Source organism: Battus philenor, unplaced genomic scaffold, assembly GCF_028537555.1.
Source record: "Battus philenor isolate CCGP_79_NKW_IND1 unplaced genomic scaffold, ilBatPhil1.0.hap1 SCAF_17, whole genome shotgun sequence".
Taxonomy (NCBI): Eukaryota; Metazoa; Arthropoda; class Insecta; order Lepidoptera; family Papilionidae; genus Battus; species Battus philenor.
The window spans coordinates 1,072,762-1,098,654 of NW_027181679.1; the positions used below are offsets into that span (position 1 = coordinate 1,072,762).

A 25,893-nucleotide genomic window follows, 5' to 3' on the forward strand; every position below is an offset into this window, starting at 1 on the left:
TTATTTACTACACTCTAAATTTCACTTATAATTTCGTTCACACTATATCCAACTTGCATTTTAACACGTTCACTGCGGCTTGAGGCCGATTCAGCCTCATGGTAGACTTTGCACTGGTGCGGCGCGTAAAACTCGTGTTTTCTCTCTAGTGCGGCGGCTGTTTACACTCAACCGTATGAGATATGACAAAGACAAATATAGCTTTCTTTATGTCTGCGAAGCATTGACTCAATATTGTAAAAAAAATGATTGAAACATGAGGCAGAAAAGGCCTCAACCGCACTACTAGGAAGTTCAGCTTGAGGCTGATTCGATCTCAGCCGCACCAGCTGAAAGTTCTTCAAAATTGGGCCCACAGTGAACGTGTTAATAGTGTACACAGGCTGATTAGTATCTCTATAACTTTTAACCCTTAATAACCTATTTCAAATTTTGATACCAATCTTTTAAACCGAATGTTCACATTACTATTAGCTTTTTTATAGGTTGGCTGTACGTATTTTAATGTTGTATAATATTCTTTCCAACGAAATTAATTTCCCTTCATCTAGACCCTCAAGCGAACAGTAATATTAAAAATAAAATCGCTTTCGTAAATCAGACTACTAAGGCTTAAAATGGTAAATATTTATCTCATCTGTCAAACATCTGTATATATTGATCACAGATAAAAAAATCTAATAACTTCTGACAGCACAGTGCAGGGGCAGATAATAAACAACAAATTAAATCGAATTTTGTAGATGCTTTTTCTTATTTTTATAGACACAAAACAAAAACTTGTTAAGTTTTAGAAAAAATGCCGGAAGCCTTTCGCTTCTAACGGGTCTTATAGGAAATCTAAGGGGTAGGCCTATGCCCAGCGGTGGACGTTCTATGGATGTGATGATGATATTCTAAATTGTATTTTACCAGCGTGTATTCTTTACGTTACGTACTACTAGCTTATATTCAGCATAGTACTCTACCTGCGTGTATTCTATGACGTACTTTAGTAGAATATGCTCTTATTGAATATGCTTTTCGTACAGTTCTATGTATATATATATATATATATATATATATATATATATATATATATATATATATATATATAACCTTATAGTGTTTGACGGCAGAATCGTCTTTATCTAATTGTCAACTTTTCTCTCAAAGATTTATACTAATTTTAACTTGTGTTAACAGAACGACTTCATGGATAGTTTCGACGAAGAATTAGAAACGCGTATGCTGTATTCTATCGGCGTATCTTCTGTAACGTACTTTAATATAATGTATTTTACTTGAATATGCACGATGTAAAATTCTATGCTGTATTTTACCTGTGTGTATTCTATCACGTACTCTAGTAAAATGTACTCTATTTGAATAGGCTCTTTATAGTATTCTTCGCTGGAGTTTATAACGTACTCTAGAGTTTACTCTAATTGAATATGTGCTTCGTATAGTTCTACGATTTATTTGATCAGGGTTTATTCTAGAAAGTACTATAGTAGAGTGTTCTCTACTTGCATATGTTCTTCGTACTATTCTGGACTGTATTATATTAGCATGTATTCTATGATGTACTTTGCTAGCATATCTTCTATAGCTCAAATTTAACGTAATATTATACTCAGAGTAGAAAGCGTTCAAGTAGTGAATTTCCACTTGGATATATCATTCGCTTCATCTAAATTTCTCTTCAGCCAAGACAGGAGCGACAGGTTTCTTTGGTTTGACCTCGAACATTTCAATCCATGCCTTGCCAAAAACAGCATTGCATCAAAGGATAAATTTGATTACCAAGGATTAGGCATAATATCAAAACACACACGAGCTTATCATAATTAAAAGGTATTTTTAGTAAGAAAAAGTGGACGTGTCAACTTCGTGGGCAGCCCAAGAAGCCTTAAAAAAGTAATAACTCAAAGTTCACTCATTAATTATCTGTGGAATATTTATTGCTAATTCGTTTTGCTGACTTTAACATTATCTGTGAACAAGTTTCTCTTTCGTTTGATACTTTCTCAAGGCGAGACGGACGGTGACGCAAGAACAAATTACAAAACGAACAGTGGCCAAGAGATTATTGTCAATTTATGTAGCGACCACGAATTGCTTTGTTCCGGTGAAACGATGCTGTGTTTAGGACTTGAGATATCAAACATTTTGTACTTCCATTAATCCGCCATCTTGAATAATTGCCGCGCAAAATGTTCGTTTTTTAAACTTTATGATATTTTCACGTTTATGCCTGTTTTATTTCATATTACGAAATATATTTAGATCGTAAATGTTAAATGTTATAACACTGTATGTTAATTGCGCGGGAAAAAATTACAAAGATTTATTATCTGTACGCAAGAAATCAAAACGAAAATGTTTGTTATTCTATGCTCATGTTTACTTTAACAATAAAAATGAACTATAATCTGTTAATTAAATTGCGCGGGAAAACACCTTAAAGACAATTATTACGACAGAAAAAGATTTTTTTTAATTAATCATTTATAATCTGTCCATGTGATTGTGCCGCAAAATAAACAGGGATAATTTTTACATCATAAATTACAATAAAAAGATATATATTATTTATTAAGTAGCGAAGTCATTTTTATTTTTGTTTAATTTAATTCAGATCTTCAATTGAGAAATATCAACATCCAAACAAACAAAATAACAAATAAAAAAATTATATATACGATTTAAAATTTGTTTACGTAACTCAGCGGGAAACTACTCATACAATATAAACAGGATGATTGGTAATAGATGTGAATGCTTAGTTAGTTAATGTTTGATCTATTTGTTGTAAATAATAAATTAAATTAATGGTTTCAGAAATAATAAATGACGAAATGCATAAAAGTCTATACCTCAAAACCAATTATTGTATATTATCTGTCCTCGCAGACGTAGTGTAAGAAGTTATTGGCTTCTCGCATTATTATGGAAGAAATTAATTAATGTTAGATATTTAAGAGGAATTGATATTGTAAAAGCTTTAAAAATTTTTGGCTGGCAAATGCGTTGCATTTTCATTCCTTTAAATCTTTTTTTTTTTAATTTAACCAATTATTATGTAACTTCAAAAATTAAAAACTGTTATTGTATTTATATCGATTTATAATCTGTTTAAATAAAGCGCGGGAAAGTACATAAGATATATTTTTAATTATCTGAAAACATTTTTTTAATTTGTTTACAATTAATTGAATTTAAAATTGCATCATGTTATAAATTGACTATATATTTGCACTTAAGGTGAAACATAACGCACTGTTACTGTATTTTTTTTTAAATTATAAACACTTTTTGGTACAAGAAGCGGTCTTATCGCTGAAGGTGATATGTATCAGACAACCTTTGGATCGAGATAAATACTATAAGAAGAAGGCATTATAGGGTGTATATACATATAAACACATACACATATATGCAAAAATATTTATATGTACATATCTGTATATATTGAGATACGTATCTACTAATAAATCATTACCTTACGATACTGTAGGTATATATATGTCCCATCAAACATATGGACTGTTGGGACATGACGTTCCACTGAATTGTGATGAGAGACTGCTACGTCAAATTTATAAGCAGTTTGGTTTGAATGGTACTAATTTAGTCTTTACACTCCTTAAATCTTAGTGAAAATTATATGTTTGTTGCCAATTGGCACAAATAAGTACATTCACACGCCTGAAGTAAGAATTAAAAATAATTTTAATTTTAGTCCTGACACACTATTGTACTGCAGTATCGAAAGGGTTAAAACTGTTTTCAAGAAGCGAATATAAATGAAAATTGGTTTAGTGAAAACAATATCAAATATAATTTAACACGTTCACTGCGGGCCCAATTTTGAAGAACTTTCAGCTGGTGCGGCTGAGGTCGAATCAGCCTCAAGCTGAACTTCCTTGTAGTGCGGTTGAGGCCTTTTCTGCCTCATGTTTCAATCATTTTTTTACAATATTGAGTCAATGCTTCGCAGACATAAATAAAGCTATATTTGTTTTTGTCATACCTCATACGGTTGAGTGTAAACAGCCGCCGCACTAGAGAGAAAACACGAGTTTTACGCGCTGCACCAGTGCAAAGTTTACCATGAGGCTGAATCGGCCTCAAGCCGCAAGTGAACGTGTTAAAAAGAGCAACAGTTGAGTTTCCTGCGGCTCTTAGCGGATATATGTAAAGTTCGTGCGCTAAAATATATTTCCGCACATTGCGAACGATATAAATACGTTTTCGGATTCACGATCGAAAACATAGGACGCGGGAGTCGGTCCTTTCGCAAAATCCATTAGCGCTGCGTAAATATTGACTCGCCTCGCGGACCTGCCTCGCGATACTCACGTACAGACCGACAATTTCACGTATAAATTTTTGTGAGCACACAAAACACGAGGTGACAAGTGCTATGGGAAGCTCTGTTCATTTGTAATTCGGTAGCCAGTATCTAATATCGCGTTCTAAAGAGTCCAATTACTTCTTTGTTTATTTTAAATAAATTAAATTTTATACGTAATACAGCCTATTTACTTTGTTTAAATTTCGAACGAGTTATTAATAAACAATTGTATCATAAAATAAAGTTAACGTAAAACGTATAATAATAATGATTGACAGGAGAGTAATAGAGAGAGCTGTGTTCGAATATTCTACGCAAAAGAACCAAATTCACCGATAGTTCGAACTGTTTGTCTCAAGTGGCAGTGCGGCTGAAAGGTTCAAGGTCGGCAGATAAACACGGGTAAGATCGGCATTGTGGCGATCTTTCGAGTAGACCGCCATGATGCCGTCTATACACGCTTATGAGATATATCGCTACTGCTTACAATCTAAGAAATAAAACCTCCTTATGCACCGTACTTATGAAATATCACTTCAGATCATAGGTAGCCAATTCGAATTATATAAAATTGACTCTACACAACTGGTTCAAAAATAACGCGTAATAACAGGTAAAATTAAGAATAACTAAAAGTCAATATGATTTACTCTCTCTGACACGAGGCCTGTGTCCACACAAACAAAAATAAATATCATATTTCTTTACTTACTGTATTTTATAAATAACAAATATTGATATTAATATAAGCTTTTAAATCATCACTGTTGAGGGACAGTATGTCATTAACTGTCTGGACAAAATTTTTACAGCCAGAAGTCATCGACCAGTCGCATCCAAACGGGAAAATAAATATAATATATTTAAAAATGAATATTTTATTTATTAATAAAATGTACAAGAACTAAATTAAGTATTTTGATAAATAAATACTAAGATGCGGCTATTAAGTGACAGTATAAATCTGACGTGTGTTAACTGTCAAACGCGCGAAGTTCAGAACGAACTGTCAAATGCGCGATGTTCATAACGAACTGTCAAAATTTTTAAGTATCTGCACGATTTTAATTTTTTTTCCCATAAATGCGTTGTACAAAGAATCAGGAATTTTATAAAAAAGATAAATGAAATCTATAAAGTCGTCCTCGACCAATAGCGTACATAAGAGAAGTAGTAAATAGTCAATATAAAAGTAATTGTTTTGAAATGATAAACAAGGCTGAGATTTGCGATCGGAGGTTACGGTTTTGATTCCTGGAATACATTCTTATATGATTCAAACTTGTACATTCATTATAAATGTTTGCTTCTACTCAAAGACAAGTTTCCAGAGGATAGACAGCAGCGTCCTTTTGCTTAGCATAATACCAAATTGCGTTTGAAAATCCACCTGAAAAACGTGGCGATTATTGTATATCCCCTTACATATATGTTTCGCGATTTCTGATTTATTTTGTCTATTAACACTTCAAAAGTGTTAAAACTAAAATATTTATTATCTGTCATCTTCTTGTGTAAAAAAATATTTGTTTATCTATAGATGTTTGACTTACCAAGACAATAATCAAAGACTTTCCCGCTGTTCGTTATGTGAACGCCATCATTCGGAACTATGTCAACTAGATACTCATAAATTATTTCAACATCGAAATGGAGTGTTTCAAAATCGGCAACAAACGATACGTTTGTTTTGCTTTTACGAAACGCCATCTTCTTTATGTTATCTTTACGTTACGAGTATTTTCATATTTAATTTCATCCGCGTTCGCCTCATGCGTGTGTACACAGATTACGTGTCATTATTTATTGCTTTATCATGACACTTGTGACAATGTTGCCAGCAACATTTTTGTATTTTGCAATAAATTTGTGGCCATGTAAAAATATTTATGTTAGTATAATAACGAGGATAAAGGCATAATTTTTTTAGTATGATATGAAATATATCGCGAAACCATTTCAATTTACTTTTATGTATTATATTTACCTATATTACTTAGTAACATCTTAATAATACACGGCAAACTTGACCTTTAGATGTCTATATACAAATTTCATATTAACTCTTAGATATAAAATATCTAATTTTTTTTATATAAATAATTCGAAAAACATTCGTGTAAATTACTAATTTATGTTATATGTGTAAGTTATTAAATGTGACATAATTAAAAAATACACGTTATATGTGAAATAATTATTTATTAATCATTTACATATTGCCTAAATTAAAAAAAATATATAATAATTGGTGAACTGTTAACGCAATATTGCAAATAAGTGGCATAGAATTTTCACACATAATAATTGGCGCCCCGAATCAAGGGGGCCCGTCAGGCGCAGGGTGCTTCGGCCCCGGTCTTCGCCCCGGCCCCTGGCCAATTTCACGGCAATTGCCCGGTCATCAAACGCACGCCGCCCGATGTCCAGCCGCTAAACATCTTCCGGGTAACCGGCATAATGCGAAACGAAATCACCTTACCTTTGCCTTATAATATATTAAAAAAAAAAAAAACAATCCGCAATCATAATTTGTAATTATATATCCTGTAGTTTTTATTATTTTTAACGCCTTTGCTTATTTATATTTTATCTTCAATTAATAATTCAATTTTTGTATTATTTTTATAGACAGGTTTGTGTTATCGAGTGATATTTATAAATAATAATTTTTGAAGCTTTTCTTTGTTCGGTACGAAATCGTTAATATATAATGAATTTTCATTTATTATAAATACCAAAGAAATGTGATATTTCAAATTTTTAATTTTGTTAATAACAATCTCTGTTTCAATTTCCAATAAGATAGGATGATCTTTAACTTCTTGGATTACCTAAATTTAAAAAAAAAACTTTACAATTTTCCCGCCAAAATATGACAAATCATAAATGTCGTCTCTTATAATTAATATGCAATGTCAAATCAGCTGGTCAATGTCGGCCATGTTGGATGCGCCGAAGTATTTTGACGCGCCCCGTATGTACGATGCTTTAATAAACCCGATGACCGATCTTGAACGGACATCTCCCTTTCCAATTATCGTAGCGTTTGTTGTGAAAACATAATGTATTCTGCCCCTTACGCTTTGCGGGGTGGAAAATACTTTATAGGTTAGATTGATTACATCAATATTACAACAATAAAGATTATTTAGAGTTATTCTTTAGTTTTAAAAGTTACCACGGCTTCTTTATTTTAAACTAAATTTAAACTTTTCAACAGATAATGAATACTTTTTGTTAACATAACCACAATTGCTAATTATAGACTTCCAAATAGATTAAAAATAGTGTAAATGATTTAAGGGATGAATAGCTAGCTCATTTCTTGTCAATTCATGTACGACTCATGTTATCGGAAAATCAATGGCGCCAGAAATAGTAACGCAATGCGTAAAAAGCGTTTTCAAAATTCGAATTACCACATACAATTTTTTTTTACTAAATATGTTTTATATTTTTAATTATTTTTTTATTAACAACAAATAATTTTAATAAGACAGTAATACGAAGTTTACAGGAACACATAGTAATCTATTTCTTTAGACTGCGCCGCCAGAAGTTATTGGCCAGTCGCATTCAAATAAATAAAAAAATAAATTAACGCAACATATTTGTAAATAGATAATAAAAGCTTTAAACGTATAAATGAATACACCATTTGCTGACAAAGATATATCTAATTTACTGTTAAAATAAGCATGAATTATTAATACTTTTTTTTTAATTTTCGGCCAAATACTCTCATGATTCTCAACTTAAGAAAACATTGCGCTAAGTTCGTTGGTGTTGAACCACAGATTACTAATACTTTTTTTCTTTTAAGCTAACAAATTATTTAAGGTTATTATTGTATTGCCTGTTTTGACGTCTCTCACTCTGAGCCTCAATTTCAATCTCAGATTTGCTTAACGGGCCCTTAGAGGGCTGTGGTCGAGATTTCTCTAAAGGTTTAAAAATGACGAGATATACACGAACGGGAATAACTGATATAACCCGGGTTTGGCTAGCTGAAATGGCAGTAGTACGCAGAACAGATGGCCACTAGGGCCTTAAGTTTCTTGAGTGGAGACGGATTGGCAAGAGCAGTGTAGAACATTGTCGGAAGACGCTAGATGTAGACCGCTTTCATCCAGTATTATTGGAGTTATATGGGTAGGCCTATGTCCAGCTGTGGATGTTCCTACTATGTACATTTAGCGTAGTCCGTATGTTATATTATATGTTATATATTACGTGGACCTTTACATGTACAAACATATCTGATATAATTCAAACACATGTCCCTATTGGTACAGAAAAAAAAATGTATAAACATCTGGTAACGCATGCGTCATTAAATGGTTAAATTATTATTCTATTAACCCTCTTAAAAACTAAAGTGCGCGATCGAAATAACTACATTTCGATTAAAATACGATTACAGAGATTCCCCGTCTCGATAACAAAATGTCCGGCGCTCCATTGACATTTCGACAAAGAACGGTAGACTAAACTTTTTTTTTTTACATTGATGCGGCAACGATACGGAATAATACAGCCGAAACAGAGGCACAGAGGTTCTACAATGACGACGAAAGTAAGACAGAATGGGGAGTTATATTATATTGAAAGACCCTTTTCGAGGTTGGAGTGTTGTGTAAATAGAATGAGCGTTGGATCCGTCGGGCACAATGCGTGGAATATTGCTGGTCTCGCTGCAGCCTCCGTCGGGACGATGTAATGAGTAAAAACCGTTGTTTTTCTGACTCCCTGTATTATACGTAGCTCTGGAATGTTCGATTGCAAGATCGTTATTATTTTGTTTTTGAACGCAATTGATTTTGCAAAAGTTTGTTTTAGTAGTCATATCTAATATCGACCACAATGCGACAGCTAAAAAAACATTTATCTACGAAGTAAAAAGTACGTTACATCGCTGTTGAGTAAAATATTTAAAATTATATTTCTTAAACTACATGCCTTTACTTCATAAGTTAATTAATTAGTAAATTTCCTTTTAAGATTCCTACGATAATTTAAGAAATAATAAAATAAATTAAAACACATTAATTTAATATAAATCTTATTAATTAAGCTAAATAGAAATCACAACATCACTTCACGTTTAATTCGGTCCGGCGTCTAGATAGGGAAAGTTAAAAATATTTCATTTCGCAAAATTAAAAAAAAAGCATAATTAAAAAATGATATTTATAAATAATATTTTATTTCAGCACTCGTTATAGAAATAAACTTATATTCCACTTTCAATATAAAAAAGCGCTATTTTGAATCTGTGAAAAATAAAGCTCCGCAGCGTGGCGCGGGAAACGTCTAGTGTCATTAGCGAAAATGGCGGGCTGACACTCGAGCGTAGCCAACGCTAGGAGTTTAATTTTTTCATGCCGTTATTAATTCCTTTTTTTACGTAATGATAATGGGACGAGCCGGGACGTTTGTGACAATGTAATTAAAATTGTAAAATTCCGTTTTAAATTATCATCTTTTTTTTCCCTTGCAACTTTTTAATCTGTTCTACGCTGTTACGTTTTTACCGGGAAGCATTATTGCACGGTGCGTCTGTGTATAAATACTCTGTGTGTCTGTAATTGTATAGTACATTCGACATTAAACATTATTATACGTACAGGATGATTGGTTATAGTCTTAAAAGCCTTAAAGGGGTGAATGTATAGCTCATTTGCTATCAAATAATGTATGGTACACACAAATACACAGATAATAAACAACGTAATGACAAAATACTAAAAACGATAATTTAAATATCGACAAGTACGTAATATCATCGTATAAACAGGATGATTATAAATAAACGTAAAAGTTTTAATGATTTTTGTTTATAAAAACGCTAACAATTATAGTTTACATTATATATACACATAGTATATATAATGATACTTTTTTAATATTCACTCATCCTCTGCTGGATATAGGCTTTCACCTGGTGACATTCTTTCATTTTCAGCGGCTGTTTCGAAGTAATCAGTCTTTTTGAATTGCGGGTGTATATATATATATATATATATATATATCTTTATCTGTGCATATATATATATATATATATATATATATATATCTTTATCTGTGCATATACATATATATATATATCTGTGTGTATATATAACGTGTAACGCCGATCTATTAAGAAGAGCTGGCCAGAAAGTCAGTAGTTGCTCTTTTTAAATGAAATTTAATAATTTTTGATGTGTACATTATAATATCAACTATGTAAATTAGTCAAATTCAAATTCATTATTCAAATTCAATCCGTTACGATCAAATAAAAACCCTTGAATGCTATAATAAGATTTATTTAATAATATACTTTTAATATTAGATTTTATGATATGTCTTACGATTGATTATAGTTTTATATTAGTGCAAAAATGATTGTTGAATGTTCCGGCATTGAAAATTTGTATAACAGACGGCAAAAGGTTGTTGATAACGAAGGTGAATACATTGTTTATTAGAAATAAAAACTTTTTAAAAACGTTTTCCCGTGAATTTAACTTAAGAAAGCGACATTACTTTCCGGTCCTCCTAATATCGTCAGCTTAAAATTAAGTTTATTAGTTTGTAAAGCGCCGCATACAGTAAACTAACCAGAAACTCAGTGTGTTTTCTAAGTTTTTTTTTGTATTAAAAGATTTTCTTATTCAAATCAAGATAATTAATTCATTTTCAAACACATTATCGTGGATATACTCTGAAATATACTAGTGTATACCTTTTGGTAGAGTGAGTAAAAATGTAATCGTTTCAATTTAACTTAAGTAAGCGACATTACTTTTCAGTCCCCCTGATGTAAGCAATAAGCTACCACTGGATCGGAATCTGTTGAAAAAAACCGATTAGAAACTCAAAAGTTGCTCTATTTATGTTGTAATCTAAAGTGTATGTAAATAGTCCAAAAAGTGGTGTATGTGAGCAGTAACTTTAGTTTCCAGGCTGATGACGTCGACGTCAGGGGGCATGGGCCACGTCAACAACATGGGAGGACTGGCTGCGTGCGCAGGCCCTGACGCGAAACCCATGCAGTTCCCTCTGGCCCAGCGACGGAAGAGGCGAGTTCTCTTCACCCAAGCCCAGGTGAGATCTCTATTTTCTTAATATTCCTTTGATAACCCACATACTGTATGGTTTCTGTCTTTTACGCTATTAGTCTTGTGAGTTAAATATGACTACAAACTGTTAAAAGTTACTGATGATTTTGTTCGATAAAAAAAAATATGTAAATGTACCAATAAACTCCGAAATATCTTCTCGTCAATAAACCGCAATGCCTGACGACATAGGTTTTTAAACAATGTGTGTTGCCGGTGATGAATTACGAATCCGAGACGTGGTCATGACAGGCTACAGAAGAAGACTCTGGGTCACCATGCTCGGAATTTCGTTGAGTGATCAAATCATGAAGTGATGCGTTGAAAAAGCAGAAAAATAACTTTATACAAGTCGTAGATGTAAAAGTATTTGTTAATAAGAGATATTTATGATTGTTAAGGTTTTACAAGTACTCCTAAAACGAATAATCATATATATAAAAGTACATAGTAAAATAATATAGCTTGGTATTATATTGCGTTAGTCACTGTAATAATGATGTGACTTGAGAAGAATCTAGATTTTTCTCAGTTCTCGTGGTTTTATATTGAAGAATATCATTATAAATAAGTTAAATTTAATTACAGTTGTAAAATGATCATATAATTCATATATTTTACTATCCAAATGGAATCGTTAGAATATCTCACTTATGTACTTGATGGGAAAAATTCCATAAAAGCTTAATTTGATAGAAACTAGAATCAGATAGAATTCCCGTAAACATCCTTCCACATAAACCTACGAGATTTCCAAATTCGTCTCGATTTGAAAAATGTCCACAAAAAACTTTTTTCGAGTTTTTTTTTGATGGTCATTTTTTCAATACTATAAGACTTTTTTACTAGATTATGTATTATTAATTTTAAGTTGGCCATAAAACTGTAACTTATTTTATAAATGTTATGAACTCTAAATCTCATAAAAAAAAAAACTTAAAACGGAACATAACATGAATAAAAATAGAATAAACACCACTACACCTCCGTCCCGAGATGGTGGGTAGACGTGAAAATGAATATTAACCTCACGCACCGCGTCTAAACTTTTGTTCACTTAACCCTTAAACTGCGCGCACTTCGGTCGCTTCCCCTCCGCGCCGTCTCAACTATTTGCCGATCATTTTACAAACAAAATACACGCGGGGGATACCCGGCGTTTAAAGCTGGCCATACACGATATTTTCATATTTTTTATAACCATCATTTGTAATATATTGTTACGTACTGTGTGGTTCTGACTCGAAATGAAACATCACTGGTTCACAAGGAGTCCTTTATTCACAAATCAGATGGACACCCTTCTTTAACACAAAGTATACTTTCGCTTAGTCGCTCAAGAAATCACTGTCCAAATAACTTTTCAAATAGTCACTTTCTATCGCTGATCATAGATCTCAATCTTATAACTCTAAAAACCACACTGAACAGTCGATATGGGGAGTACACCTATTTATACTACGGAGAAAGTTCGAGTTAGTTCGAGATAGTACTCAGTTAGAACTTCTGAGAACCGTACACAAAAATCTATAAATAACTTCACTTCTTGATCCTAGGGTTCCGTGTTTATTGTTTAGAGGGTTCTGTAACTCGTGCTTGTAACAATATTAACGCTAACAGTGCATAAGTAAATAGATACCGTTAAATAGCGTAAATAGTGTTTTAGAAGAAAAGCAATCTTAGCTTTTACGAAATCACTAACACTAATGTGACTATCCGGGAGCCCTCGGGCTTTGGAACTTTAAAAGACGTCTTAGGCTAGGCGCCCTCTGCGCCCTGGCTCTTCAAACTCGTGAAATCTGCCTATGTCATTTGAACAGTAGTTACAGTCTAGTCCAAAAAAACAACCTGTGTAATGTAATTATCTATTTAAATATCATTTCTAAATTCCAAAAAAATGTACATAGTGAACATCAACCTAGTTTAGCCATAAGTTCTGCTCTTGATGGAATTCGCGTTTCTCTGGAAAAGATTTTCTGCTTCCTTATGGGATTTCGACAAATTCTAGCCGGCATTAACGGCCTAGTTTGTTCAAATCGACCGCGGTTGGCTGAATCTCTTACCTTCATCAACAGATATGAGTTCAGTGTACCATTGAATGGTACAATACACAAATCAAAAACGGCTGGCCTACCTTGTACAGTGCAATTAATACAATCATATTCTCTTTAGTGTCCATTTTCAAAACAAATAATTTGTAAACAAAAACATACAATAATGGCAAAAAAGAGTATTTTTTTATCGTAAAAGATAATGTTCGAAATTCGAATTATTGTTTTTTTTTTTAAATGTATGTAAACAGCCAGTAACAGAATTTATGGCTATAATAGATATATATAATCCAGAATTGGTGTACAGTACCCGACGATAAATATTATACATCGACATTTGGAAAGAGACAATCGGTTACTACACTATGTGACGTTTTGTCAGTCGTGTGATAGATAACGCTCTACGAACAAAATTAGCCTATTGTCTCTTTCCAAAGGTCGATGTGCAATATTTATCGCCGGGTATTGTAATAAAAATATGTCACAATTACAGTGTGGTGTATTATAATGGAATCTAGATCTCTATCAATATGGTTAATATACAGGATGATTTGTTACAGGTGTAAATGCTGTAAATATGATTGAATCGTCAAAAATGAATAGCTAATTTACGAACAAAAATCTTAAAACTTTTAGACATGTTATTTATATTATATTCTCTGGCACCCTGTATAAATTTATCCCTATAAAATATGTTTCATTAGTTTATTTTTCTATAGGGGCAGGCCAATAACTTCTGACAGTAAAGCCTGCAGGGACATATACTTACTCCGCTGGCTCAGTGACCCAAAGAGGGTCTTGGCCTCCGAAGCGAGAGACTTCCACTTTCCTCTATCTTGCGCCATCGTCTGCCATTGGTTGACATTCAATTAGCGCAAGTCTGCCTCAATGCGATCGATCCAGCGATACCTGGGTCTACCCACTGGTCGTACCCCTCGGTTTTTCCAGGTACGCTACCTTCACGCTCCGATCCGATCCCATTCACTCCAAGTGACCAAGCCAGCGGATTCGTTGAGCTTTATATTCGCCAATGATATTTGGCTGTGCTACTAAAGTCTCAATTTCGGCATTCTTTCGGAGTCTCCATAGTAAACAATAATTAATTTTAACATGTAGTACTCTTTTTGAACTAATTTTTTTCTATATTATCATTACATTATTTATTATTACAGAAATCATTGATCTTTAGATAGTAACATACATTGTCAGCAAATGAGCTGTACATTCACCCTTTTACAGCTACACCAATAACCATAAGTGTAATTTTAAAAACAGAATATCAAGGCGTCGTGAACAAACCTACAAGATACCAATGATTTTGTGGTGGAGTTTAACAGGTTAGGTAGGCAATGTTAGAGACAACACCTAACGAGCTGGAGCACATAAATCAAAACGCTTGGATGAAAGATAGACAGTTTATTTTAAATGTCATCCGCCTACAACTTCAGACACACCAACGCCGTAATAAATTATTTGTCATACGAATGACATGATTTTTACATATAACTTTCACCACTCATTTGTACGTATTAAACATTGATTCAAAACTAATACAATTCCATCAAGCACTAAAGATTTAATACAAATTCACAAACAACAACACATATGTCAGTTGACGCCCTTCGCCATTATAATATTTAACAATATTTTTCGGCGTGAGACGCAGTTTTGACAACCGCCTACAAATCATACGCCGCGCATCTTAGTTTTTGCGCATGCGTAGACCGATGGATTGACAGATAAACGAAAGCAATTTGACAATTTAAATAAATAATTAGTTCACTTCAAAATAATCTTAAATAGTAAACGATCTAAGTTAGAGAATATTTTTTGAAATATTAAACGTAATTGTAAAAACAAACGGACGCTAATGTCTGTGGAATGCAGATTCTATTAAAAAAAGTCAATGATCGTCTGTTGTACTCGCTATGTTGTCCACCGCCATCTTAACTTGTCATTGGATCTCCTTATTCTTGTCCATTTAGTCTCCAAAACCATATTCCACTATTTTTACTTTTTAATTATATCGTAGTTTTGGAATATTTTTTGGAACAGGAAACTTTTTAAAGTTGCCGATTTCTAAATCCACTACCACGCAGTTGGTTGTAAAAACCGTAAATGATCAACATGATAAACATATCGGCTCATATACGCCCACTGCAAGGGATACGCCTCTCCCCAAATATCACCACGATATCTGCACACCGATTTACCGCGATAAATAATCATTGCTAAAATTCAACCCACTTAACTTAAGTAACATATATATGAGAAGTTTTAAAATAAATTCGAATCTACTACTGATTGTTCAGTGGGCCGTTGTCGGCTGAACCATAACCCTTGCGTGGGGGGGAGGGGGACGGTAAAAAAATAACTCGTTTACGGTGCAGTTAACTAGAGGGTAACCGGGAGAAGGGTGAATCGAGTCGCAGTTTTTTTTGCTTATATCTTTAATTACTCTGTACGAAAATTTCTTAACTTTCGCTTAGTCCAAACTTAGCTTCCAAATCGAAAGAAATTACTGTTCAAATAACTTACCAAATAGTCACTTTGTATCACTGATTGTAGATTTTAAAAAAACAAAACTGAACTGTCGACATGGGAATTACACCTATTTATACTACGGAGAAGGTTCTAGTAATTTCGAGATAGTACTCGGTAAGAATTTTCGAGAACCGTACACAGAAATCTATAAATAACTTCAAGTTCATGCGTTTTTATAGCACTTTTGTGTGTTTAGCGTTTACTTGGGTTCCGTGTTTATAGTTTAGAGGGTTCTGTAAATCGTGCTATGTAACAGTAATATAATTCTATTGTTCGTGAAACCGATGGCTATTAAACCCAAACTTTCTCGAATGACGACCACGAGCCGGTATGCGGCGTGGGAAACACTCCCACATGTGGAACTGACGACTTAGTCAAACTCATAGAAAGTCGCAGGATGCGGGCTGTTTTTTTTGAATTTCGAGATAGTACTCGGTAAGAATTTCCGAGTACCGTACACAAAAATCCATAAATAACTTTAAGGTCATGCATATTCACGGCACTTCTTGATCCTAGGGTTCCGTGTTTATTGTTTAGCGGGTTCTGTAACTTGTGCATATAGATACGTGAAATAAGTTATTGCAGATCTACATTATTTTAATCTTAGTTTTAACAACATCTTTCATTATATTGGCTACATAAAATTATTAACAACACTATCAACTAAAATCATTCAAATTCAAAACATTGTAATACACATGAATCGACATGCATTTTTGAATTTTCATTTTTTAAATATTATGGTATAGCTACAAAGTTCAAAATGATGTACTGCTAAAAGAGGTTTTAATCATGTGAATATCTTTAGTGAAATCATTGTGTATGACTACAAGAAGATTTCTAAGCTGGTATGACAATGTTCGACAGATGGCGTCGCTGTCATTTCATTGAATTTTATATATCACCCCGTGAAAGTTCTCGCTGATGAAACAGCGATCGTAAGATGACGTTATAAGTTTTGGGTGATGTAAGAATTTATGTAAATTGCAAAATTTACATTCGGTTCACATAATTAAAATAACGAAAAAAAAAAGGCGGCCGAAGTCGCGGGTCGTAGCTAGTGATGTATAAAAATGAACACTTATTTACCTCTATCACATTATAACTTAGAAACTATGTTACATATTTCATTCATGACTTAATATATGTTTCCTGATTATAATTTCTAGAACTTTTGCATTATTAACAGTTTACAAGCTACAAAATGATATTATAGCTTCCTATAAGAAAACTTTAAAAGTCAACGGGCCAATAGCTTCTGTAAGAACAAAGTTAAGACAGTTGGATATAAAATTGATTAGTAAATATCGTAGCTGCCACTTGAAACTTCATATTTTATCGGACGACTAATTCGAGGATTATCAACACAACAACAGTTTTATAACAATGCTCTATGTTACTCAGAGCAATGATGAGGGATTTGGTCGGAGTTCAGCTGCGAGATCCAATCAGTAATGAAGATATCCCCATAACAACAAAGATCAGAGACATATCTCCAAGGATTACTTGTCTGAAGTGGCTTTGTCTCAAGTGGCGACCGCAAGCCGGTGGATCATCGGCATAGTTGAGGTCATGCGCAGGACCAGTATGCCAGTGTGCCTTGGAGTAAGCGACCATCGGTAGAAAGAAAAGAAGAAACCACGAATCCAGACCGGCAGCAATACAGTCGTTTTGTTGAAAGAGTACAGACTTTAAAAGACGGGTGAAACATATCTTATGCGCCACTCGAATGTTGGACCTTCCAATACAAGCATTCCGTAAAGATGTTCCTAATGGAACAATCATGTGATTTAAATTAAATATCAATGTTTTATTTAAATCAGGAATTATACTATCTCTACCTTACACTGTAGTTAAAATACTAAGAGATCGATAGAGCAGGAAAACAGGTACGTAATCAAGAAAAGGAAAGATCAAGAAGCCGCAAGGGAGGGCAGAACCCCGATATATAAGTAATTAGACATTCCCGGCGTTACCTGAGCCATATAGCGCTAACTTAGCTATTTAATTTCGAAAGGGGATGCGCCCCTACCCGCGGCCCCTCCCACTCCGCCCCAGCTCCGCCCAACGGGGTGAAGCAACCACCTATGTTATCCGGATCATGTAATTAATTCTATTCCGGGGAAATTTCTCGTTGCCGTCGCGTTTGTGTGGGTAGTCGTAAAAGTGTTGCATACATCAAACGTAAACGTATCAAGTGTTTCAGCCGCGTTCAATTTATACTTGATCGGGTCTTAGTCGCTGCGTTCATTTTATTTTACATTCATCTATAAAAAAAAAACTAAAATCAAAAATATTATACAAGTACTAATGATTTCATGTAACAAGTACTTTTATGTTTCCAAAGTTAGTTACCTCGATATTTATAAAAGTAAAAGTTTTCCAGTTTTTTTTTTAACCTAATTGTACAAAATGTGGTGGTAATTATAATCAATGATATAAATGTCTCTACGTGTAACGTTTACATCCTAGTGTGCATGCAAGCGTTGAATAGCCGCTGAAGCCTTGTGGTTCTGGAATCGAGCCTCCTGACCGGAAAACTTAGCGCAAAACTTCAGCCTTTAAGGCGGACAATACCTTATTCCACCATTTATATATATATATCTCCGTTTTTCTGTATGACGTGTAGAGATTCGACCCACTACCACCCTTATACCTTGGAATTTTCCTAAAGCCGCACCAGGTATTTCGACTCAATGTTTCTGATCCATACCACTCGAGTATGGAACAATCTGACAGCTTCCATATTTCTGAATTATAACAGAGTCAATAAGTACCTACTTGGATTTGCATATGTTTGACCACATCATCGTTATTCATCAGGTGAATTGATGATCAAATGCGGACAAGGAACTATTAAAAGAACAGATAATCATTTTATCGAAATATATATGAAACCCACTTCAAAGTGGTGGTATTGAAAATATGTTGACTTATATCAGCGTCTGCTGAAATGATAATGATGGCGATAATGTCAACTGCAAGGCATACACCTTTCCAAAGATATGCATGGAGGGATGTACCATAATCGCCAAGCTTGGCAGGCAGGTTGGCGATTGCAGTATGGTACGCAGAGGAAACTGCTGCCCAATCTCCGGAAACTTGTTTGTGAACTGTGTTTGTGTAATCCTATATAATAAATGTACAAAGTGTGAATTATATAAGAAGATATAAGATTGGTCAGAGAAGATGAAGATCGGTGTGTCAGTCCTCGACCGCTAGCCCAGTATCCAATAAGGCTAGGTATGTGCGTGTTTATATATAAATATATATATGTATATATATATATATATGTATATATATATGTATATATATATATACATACATACATATATATATATACACAAAAAACGCGATGGCAGCAATTCTAGACACACAACATAACATTGTTTTGATGATTACAGTTTCGGAAAATTTTCTAATGTTCATCTAACAGATTAAATATGTCTCTTGTTCTCCAATAAGATTTACGAATATTCGATCAACCTGTATAGTTACTTTTTAATAATCAGCTGTTTACAAAAATGTTTATATATGTGGAATTGTCAAACAATAATGGCTGGCATCTTCAACACAAATCTTTATTTTATTGTTAGCTGCGTAACAATCTTTTCACTATATATTTCTCGAAAACAAAAGTCGCTGATGGTACCATTATGAAGTTATATGTAATAAGTAAATAATTTTATATATTATTCATATATATGTATGGTGAATAATAGCCAACTGGTAACATATCTCTCCCACAAGATGTCATCTAGGTATATACCACTAATAGGATCTGAGACGTGGTCACTTACGATGTACCTCATGAGGAGGTTCAAGGTCTACCAGAGGGCAATGAAAAGGGCTATGCTCGGAGTTTCACTGCGAGGTCTTTTCAGAAATGAGGAGAAATGCAGAAGAACTAAGATCACGAAGATCTCAAGGAATTACTCGTGGCGACCACGGGCCGGTAGACGCGGCGGTGTTAGGTTCCTCACCAGGTAGACTGACTACATTGCCAGGGTCACGGGAAGTCGCTGGTAGCACAAAACCGGTCATAGTGGCGTTCTTTGGTGGAAGCCTCTACCTTGCAGTAGGTGTCCATCGGCTGAAAAGATGAATAAGTCCACAACTGTCGTGAAATTTGGCTAATGATAGAAGCTTGGAGCTACCAGTTTCATGTGAAACTTCTGTCCAGGTGTACGAGTTGGAGCGGCGATTCAAGCAGCAAAAGTACCTGTCCGCACCAGAGCGGGAGCACCTGGCGTCACTTATCCACCTCACGCCAACCCAGGTGAGTTTACTCTGCTATATCGATTTATTTTACTTTGCAGAATATATATATATATATATATATATATATATATATATATATATATATATATATATATATATATATATATATAGAATTTGTTGGTGTAAATGCTGTTAGCCTGAAGGCTTTTGCAGTTCCGTCGGAACTGATTTGTAGGAAATGAATCGTCTACGAATTTAACAAAACGAAACTATCCAATTATTTGCCAGCTGAATGAAGATGCTCACACTAAAGTAGACTAAACGCGTGAGTAAATGTTGTGATGAAGAGTTCTCGGTGATCAAAGGTGGGATTCAGGTCCTGCCTCGAATCGGCTTTACCTGGTAACGAAGCGGCTTGTGAACTGTGTGTGTGACTTTGGTGCATCATACTCTTTTTCAAGTGTGATGTGTCATGGGTGGCTGTTATTTTTAGGTCTGCGCTTACAATGTTTTTAATGAGTGACGATAGATTTGGGTGGCCAAAAGACTGGTATCATAGTAAGTACTGTAAATTGTTACCAAAATATTAAAAATTATATCACATGTATATGTGTATGAAAGTCTACGAATTAGGAAGTGATCATAGTAAATATGTTTAATCATCATCAACATCATCATAGCCTATATGCTCACTGCAAGGCAGCCGCAGCTTAACGCGACCTTAACTAAAATGTTTAACACTATTTCTATACTAATAAACTAATTGTTTATTCAAATTATTGGTATGTTATTATTAACATTTTAGCTGTGTGTTCACAGCTGGGATTAGGCCAGTTCAATAGATTTTTATTATGATCGATTGAATCTCGTGAAAAGTATGTAATAATCTCATAATATTTCCTGGTAGCTGGTATAGCTGGTTATCTTCTAAAAGAGAAGATAGATCGTATTAAACGTCTAAAAAAAAATAATGATTGTGTGAAAGGGCCCTTATAAATTCTCAACGCAACGCTACAACAACTGGACCGATGCGGTGAACATAACAACAGACAATCGCGTACCGCTCGAGTGAACACTATTAAGGCGTCGCCACACGCCCCGAGCGAGTGTCGTCGACACGTACGACATAAATCAGCGCACAATAGCCGCCGCGGGCTATGACCGGGGCATCCCCTATTACCCGGATCCAATTACCGAACGCAAACCGCCCACGCGGGGGCGCGAGACGCCGCGGGCGAATGTTTTACGACTTCCGTTCCGTGTCGCTACACACGACGCGCACAGATCGGATATACCCGATTTGTTTCTTTTTTTTATCATAATTTGATTATGATTTATGATACGTGCACCGTGAAATCATAACATGGATATGGCAATTATTAATATGGTTTTATTTTTATTTTAAATGTCATATTAAAAGTCATCGATATATAAATAAGACAAAGAAACACTTGTCACTTTAATCACAGTGATAATGTAATTATATCTAATAATTCAGAAATTCAAGTGGCATGTCCATATTAACATATATTTTTTAATTGTATCTATTATCTTCATTGATTTTGATCTGAATGAAAGATAAGATTACGTATTCGATAATAGCAACACTAGCAGTGTGAATAGTTATAGCTGTAAAAGCTAGAAAGCGATGACTTAATAGCTTATTTATTAATAAAAAGCTTTTATACCTATACCTGATAAGCCTGTATTAAACTCCACTAGAATGCGATAGACCAAACACATAGTAAGCAAACTAGTTGTCTAAAACGCCCGTAGACGTCCATTGCAAAGTATTAGCCTCTCACAAAGATATCTTATGTGAGTATCTATATATATATATATGTCATAATCGCCATGTTTGGCAAGGGGGATGGCGATCGCAGTATGGTATTATGGTACGCAGAGGACGCTGCTGCCCATCCTCTGGAAACTTGTTTTTGGGCAGTGGCAATCCTATTGCATTCCGGGAATTGAACCCGCGACTTGCGATAGTTAGTCCTTTACCGCTGATCTATCATTGCTCAACTACTAAATAATTAAACAATAATTAAATTTAATATGTAACAATCCGAATTTTACGAAAACGCTTTTTCTTAAAATATATTATCAGTACGATATTTATTATGTTCAAAACCATGATTTTTTAACCACATATACATTAACTTTAGGGTCCGGTGAGCCAGTGTATTTCTAAACTTTTAACGTATATATTCTGTGTCAGAAGTAAACCGTAGAATAATAAAATAGACAATTTTATGCTTTACGATGTAAGGAATAATTATAGAAATTGGACTGTAGAAATACTGGGTCTAAATTGCCTTGTGAGAATTGTTAAAATGAAGTGAACACGTGCAAGTCTGTGGGTATGTTGAGAAAGCGTTCGTGGTTAGTGGGATTCCCCGCGAGATAGCTTGTTAGGCGGCCAGGCGCTCCGTTTGACTACGGCGGCACATCTTCAGCATCGAGTGTAACTTTGATTCCCGAGGGCGGCGACAACGTTTCGTGTGTTCGGATTTTTTCGAGTGCTGTCTTCAAATTAGTGAGTGCTCTTTGACATCCCGGAAACGCGGCCTACCGTGAGGACGACATGACTTGGGGAAGGGGAACTACACGGGGCCTAAGAAAGGTTTTTATTGCGGCACGAGGATCTCTTTTGAGGAATTACGAAAATCTTATATTTTTATATCGTTTCTTCATGCGATGTTTCTTAATTTTAACTTAGTTTTATTTGTGAATCAAAATATATTTAAAGAGTGCAACACTATTGCATTAGTACACCAGTGTTGCCATGTTTAGAAAACTTTTGTGACAGTTTTATTTGGAAATTAAGACATATTAAAGTACATTAGTGTTGCCATAATTAGCAAACTTTTGTGACAGTTTTATTTGGAAATTAAGACATATTAAAGTACATTAGTGTTGCCATAATTAGAAAAGTTTTGTGACAGTTTTATTTGTGAAACAAAATATATTTAAAGAATGCAACACTGTTGCATTAGTACACCAGTGCTGCCATAATTAGAAAACTTTTGTGACAGTTTAATTTGGGAATCAAAATATATTTAAAGAGTGCAACACTATTGCATTAGTACACCAGTGTTGCCATAATTAGAAAACTTTTTTTGTGACGATATATTGAATTTTTAGTACTATTTTGTTTGTAAATATTTTTATTCGTTACCTTGTAATAACTTGTGGTGGTGTACTTAAGATAGTTGCGGGTTCGAATATCGAAGACAGGGTTGCCACTGCTCACTAATTTTCAGAGGATGGTTAGCAATTTCGTCTCGTACCATATACCACACTGTGATCACCAAGCCGTTTACCAAGGGTGTGGTCATAGTATATCTTCCCATAGTTATTTCTGTGTGTCGGTGAAGACCTATGCCAAAATCTAACATATCAAAAATATGACTTCTATTTCGTTTAAGATATTAGGTTTTTAAAAATAATATTATTATTTAATGTAACATTATAGCACATGATATTTTTGTTGTTTTATTATATCCCAAAATGTCTTTTTTGTTTTGATTATCCAAAATGTTAATATTGCAATTAAAATTGTACAATAACAAGGTTTTGTTAGTTATATTTCATGTAGTTAATTAATAATCTGTGATAAGAGTCGATGACTGTTTCTATAGTATGTGACTTATTAGATCGCCAAAAGAGTATACATATTATTATCTGTGAATTATATAGGATGTTTGGTTATAGGTGTAAAAGTTTTGAAAGGATGTATTTATTTGCAGTCAATTAATGTATGTACGTAGTAATCCGTTTTCATAATTCGAATTATCTCATTTTTAAATCAAATAATTGTTTTCGTTTGTTCTATCGCATTCAAATTAGATAAAATAATTAATGTGAATTTTTTCAGAGTGATTACTTTATATCATTGATTGGAAATTTTTATACTATTTACTACTATTTCAATGATTTAAATCACGTAAACATAAAAACAAACATTATTTATAAGAATGTGAAGTTAAATATGAAAAGAAAGCCTATATAGGCCAGGTCTGAAAATCAACTTCAAGGAATATCAAATAAAACTTTAACAGTATAAAAGGTTATTTGTTCCGCTAAGTTTTCGTTCATTTGCAAACAAACATTACGAAGTTCCATTATTAATATCTGCCAGCGGCACGCGACCCGTTTTTCCCACACGCGGGCGTTAAAATTCGAATCTCTCATAACAAAGAGTTCGATAATCTGTTCCGTGTCAATATAAATTTCATAAACTCGCCGCATAACCCCGACAAAGGGCGGCAAATATCCATGAATAATCTCCATTTTGAGGGTGTCAACACCATTTACGACGGAGCGTTTGAATTCGCGCCAAAACAAATGTCAAACTGACATGCGCGGAACAATGGCGGCCCGCTCGTCGCACGTCATTGCAACGATAGCGTCAGAATTTAATTTACCACTCGCACTATTTACGTTAAAAAATTTTTTTAATCTTCTTCTAAATAAAAAATGTATGTTTATATATGGTTTTGTAAATATGATTATATATCTCATAGACTGCTTCAACTATACTTATTACATATGATCAATGGAGCGACAAAGCCAGTCCCACAATACAATATCTTTAGTCGAATGTCGATGTCAACGTAAAAAAAAGTATTTTATAAACTATAAAAAAAAAATAATGTGTGCAAAGATTTTTCTAAAATAAAAATAAAAAGATTTTTATGTCTTTTTAATGATAAATATATGTATATTAATGATAGAACCTATACGGCACCTTACAAAAAACTAGTTTTTCTTCACAGACCCATAAAATATTGTATATATATTTGTAACGAACGGAATAGATTTTTTTATAAAACTGCGAAGCAACATTAGACTACCATTTTCAAAATTTAAAACCCATATTAAAAGTAAATTGACAGAAAAGACTTATTATTCAATTAACGAATATTTAAATAGAAAGAATCTATTTCAATGGTGTCGTTATTATTTGGATTTCATTTAGGCTATACATAAAAAACAATGTGTATAGATCTGCGTAGTTAAAATATTAAAATTTATGTTATTGGTGAGTTTCTTCCTCCTTCTTCTCCAGAACTATAACACCTTGCAAAACAGAGTAGAGTTAAAAATGAAATAGATTAAATAAAGTTGATGAACAATAAGAGTTAAAAGTTCCAATGTTGAATAAATTATTTTTTCTTTATTTATAAACGTGATTTTCTTCACAGAGCTATAAAACATAATAAAGGTATAACGAACTTTATCTAACGTCAACAAAATATTTCTAATATATTAAGCTTTTTTAATGAAGACAATTGGACTTCAAATCATCGCATAACGCAATCATAGTATTTCAAGATTTTATACTGAAACATTGTCTCCAAGCACCTTTCATTAGAAGTTAATCGACAAAAGATATATTAGTGCAACATAGAACACTTCTAAGCTAGTATGTCATCATCTTACTGCAAGCTTCATGCCTCCATCCAAAGATCGCTAATCAACGTTCTTGCTCTGACCGTATTCAGCAATATCCCACAACCTTATTTATGTCAAAGTCATCAACTAGCTCTCTTTCTCTCATTTACCGTCTCTATTCTACTTTTGAAAACAATAAGCACCATAAAAGGCGGAAAATACGTCTAAA

At 33.8% G+C, this 25,893-nt stretch overlaps 1 protein-coding gene across 1 annotated transcript in view; it reads left to right on the forward strand.

Annotated features, from left to right (window-relative positions):
- The window catches only part of LOC137919951 (thyroid transcription factor 1-like), a 67,836-nt gene that overhangs the window by 19,376 nt on the left and 22,567 nt on the right, over positions 1 to 25,893 (forward strand). Inside the window, exons 3-4 of the mRNA XM_068763175.1 lie at positions 11,286 to 11,434; positions 20,227 to 20,322. Of these exons, the coding sequence (XP_068619276.1) occupies positions 11,286 to 11,434; positions 20,227 to 20,322 (245 nt within the window). The remainder of the gene's footprint in view (positions 1 to 11,285; positions 11,435 to 20,226; positions 20,323 to 25,893) is intronic.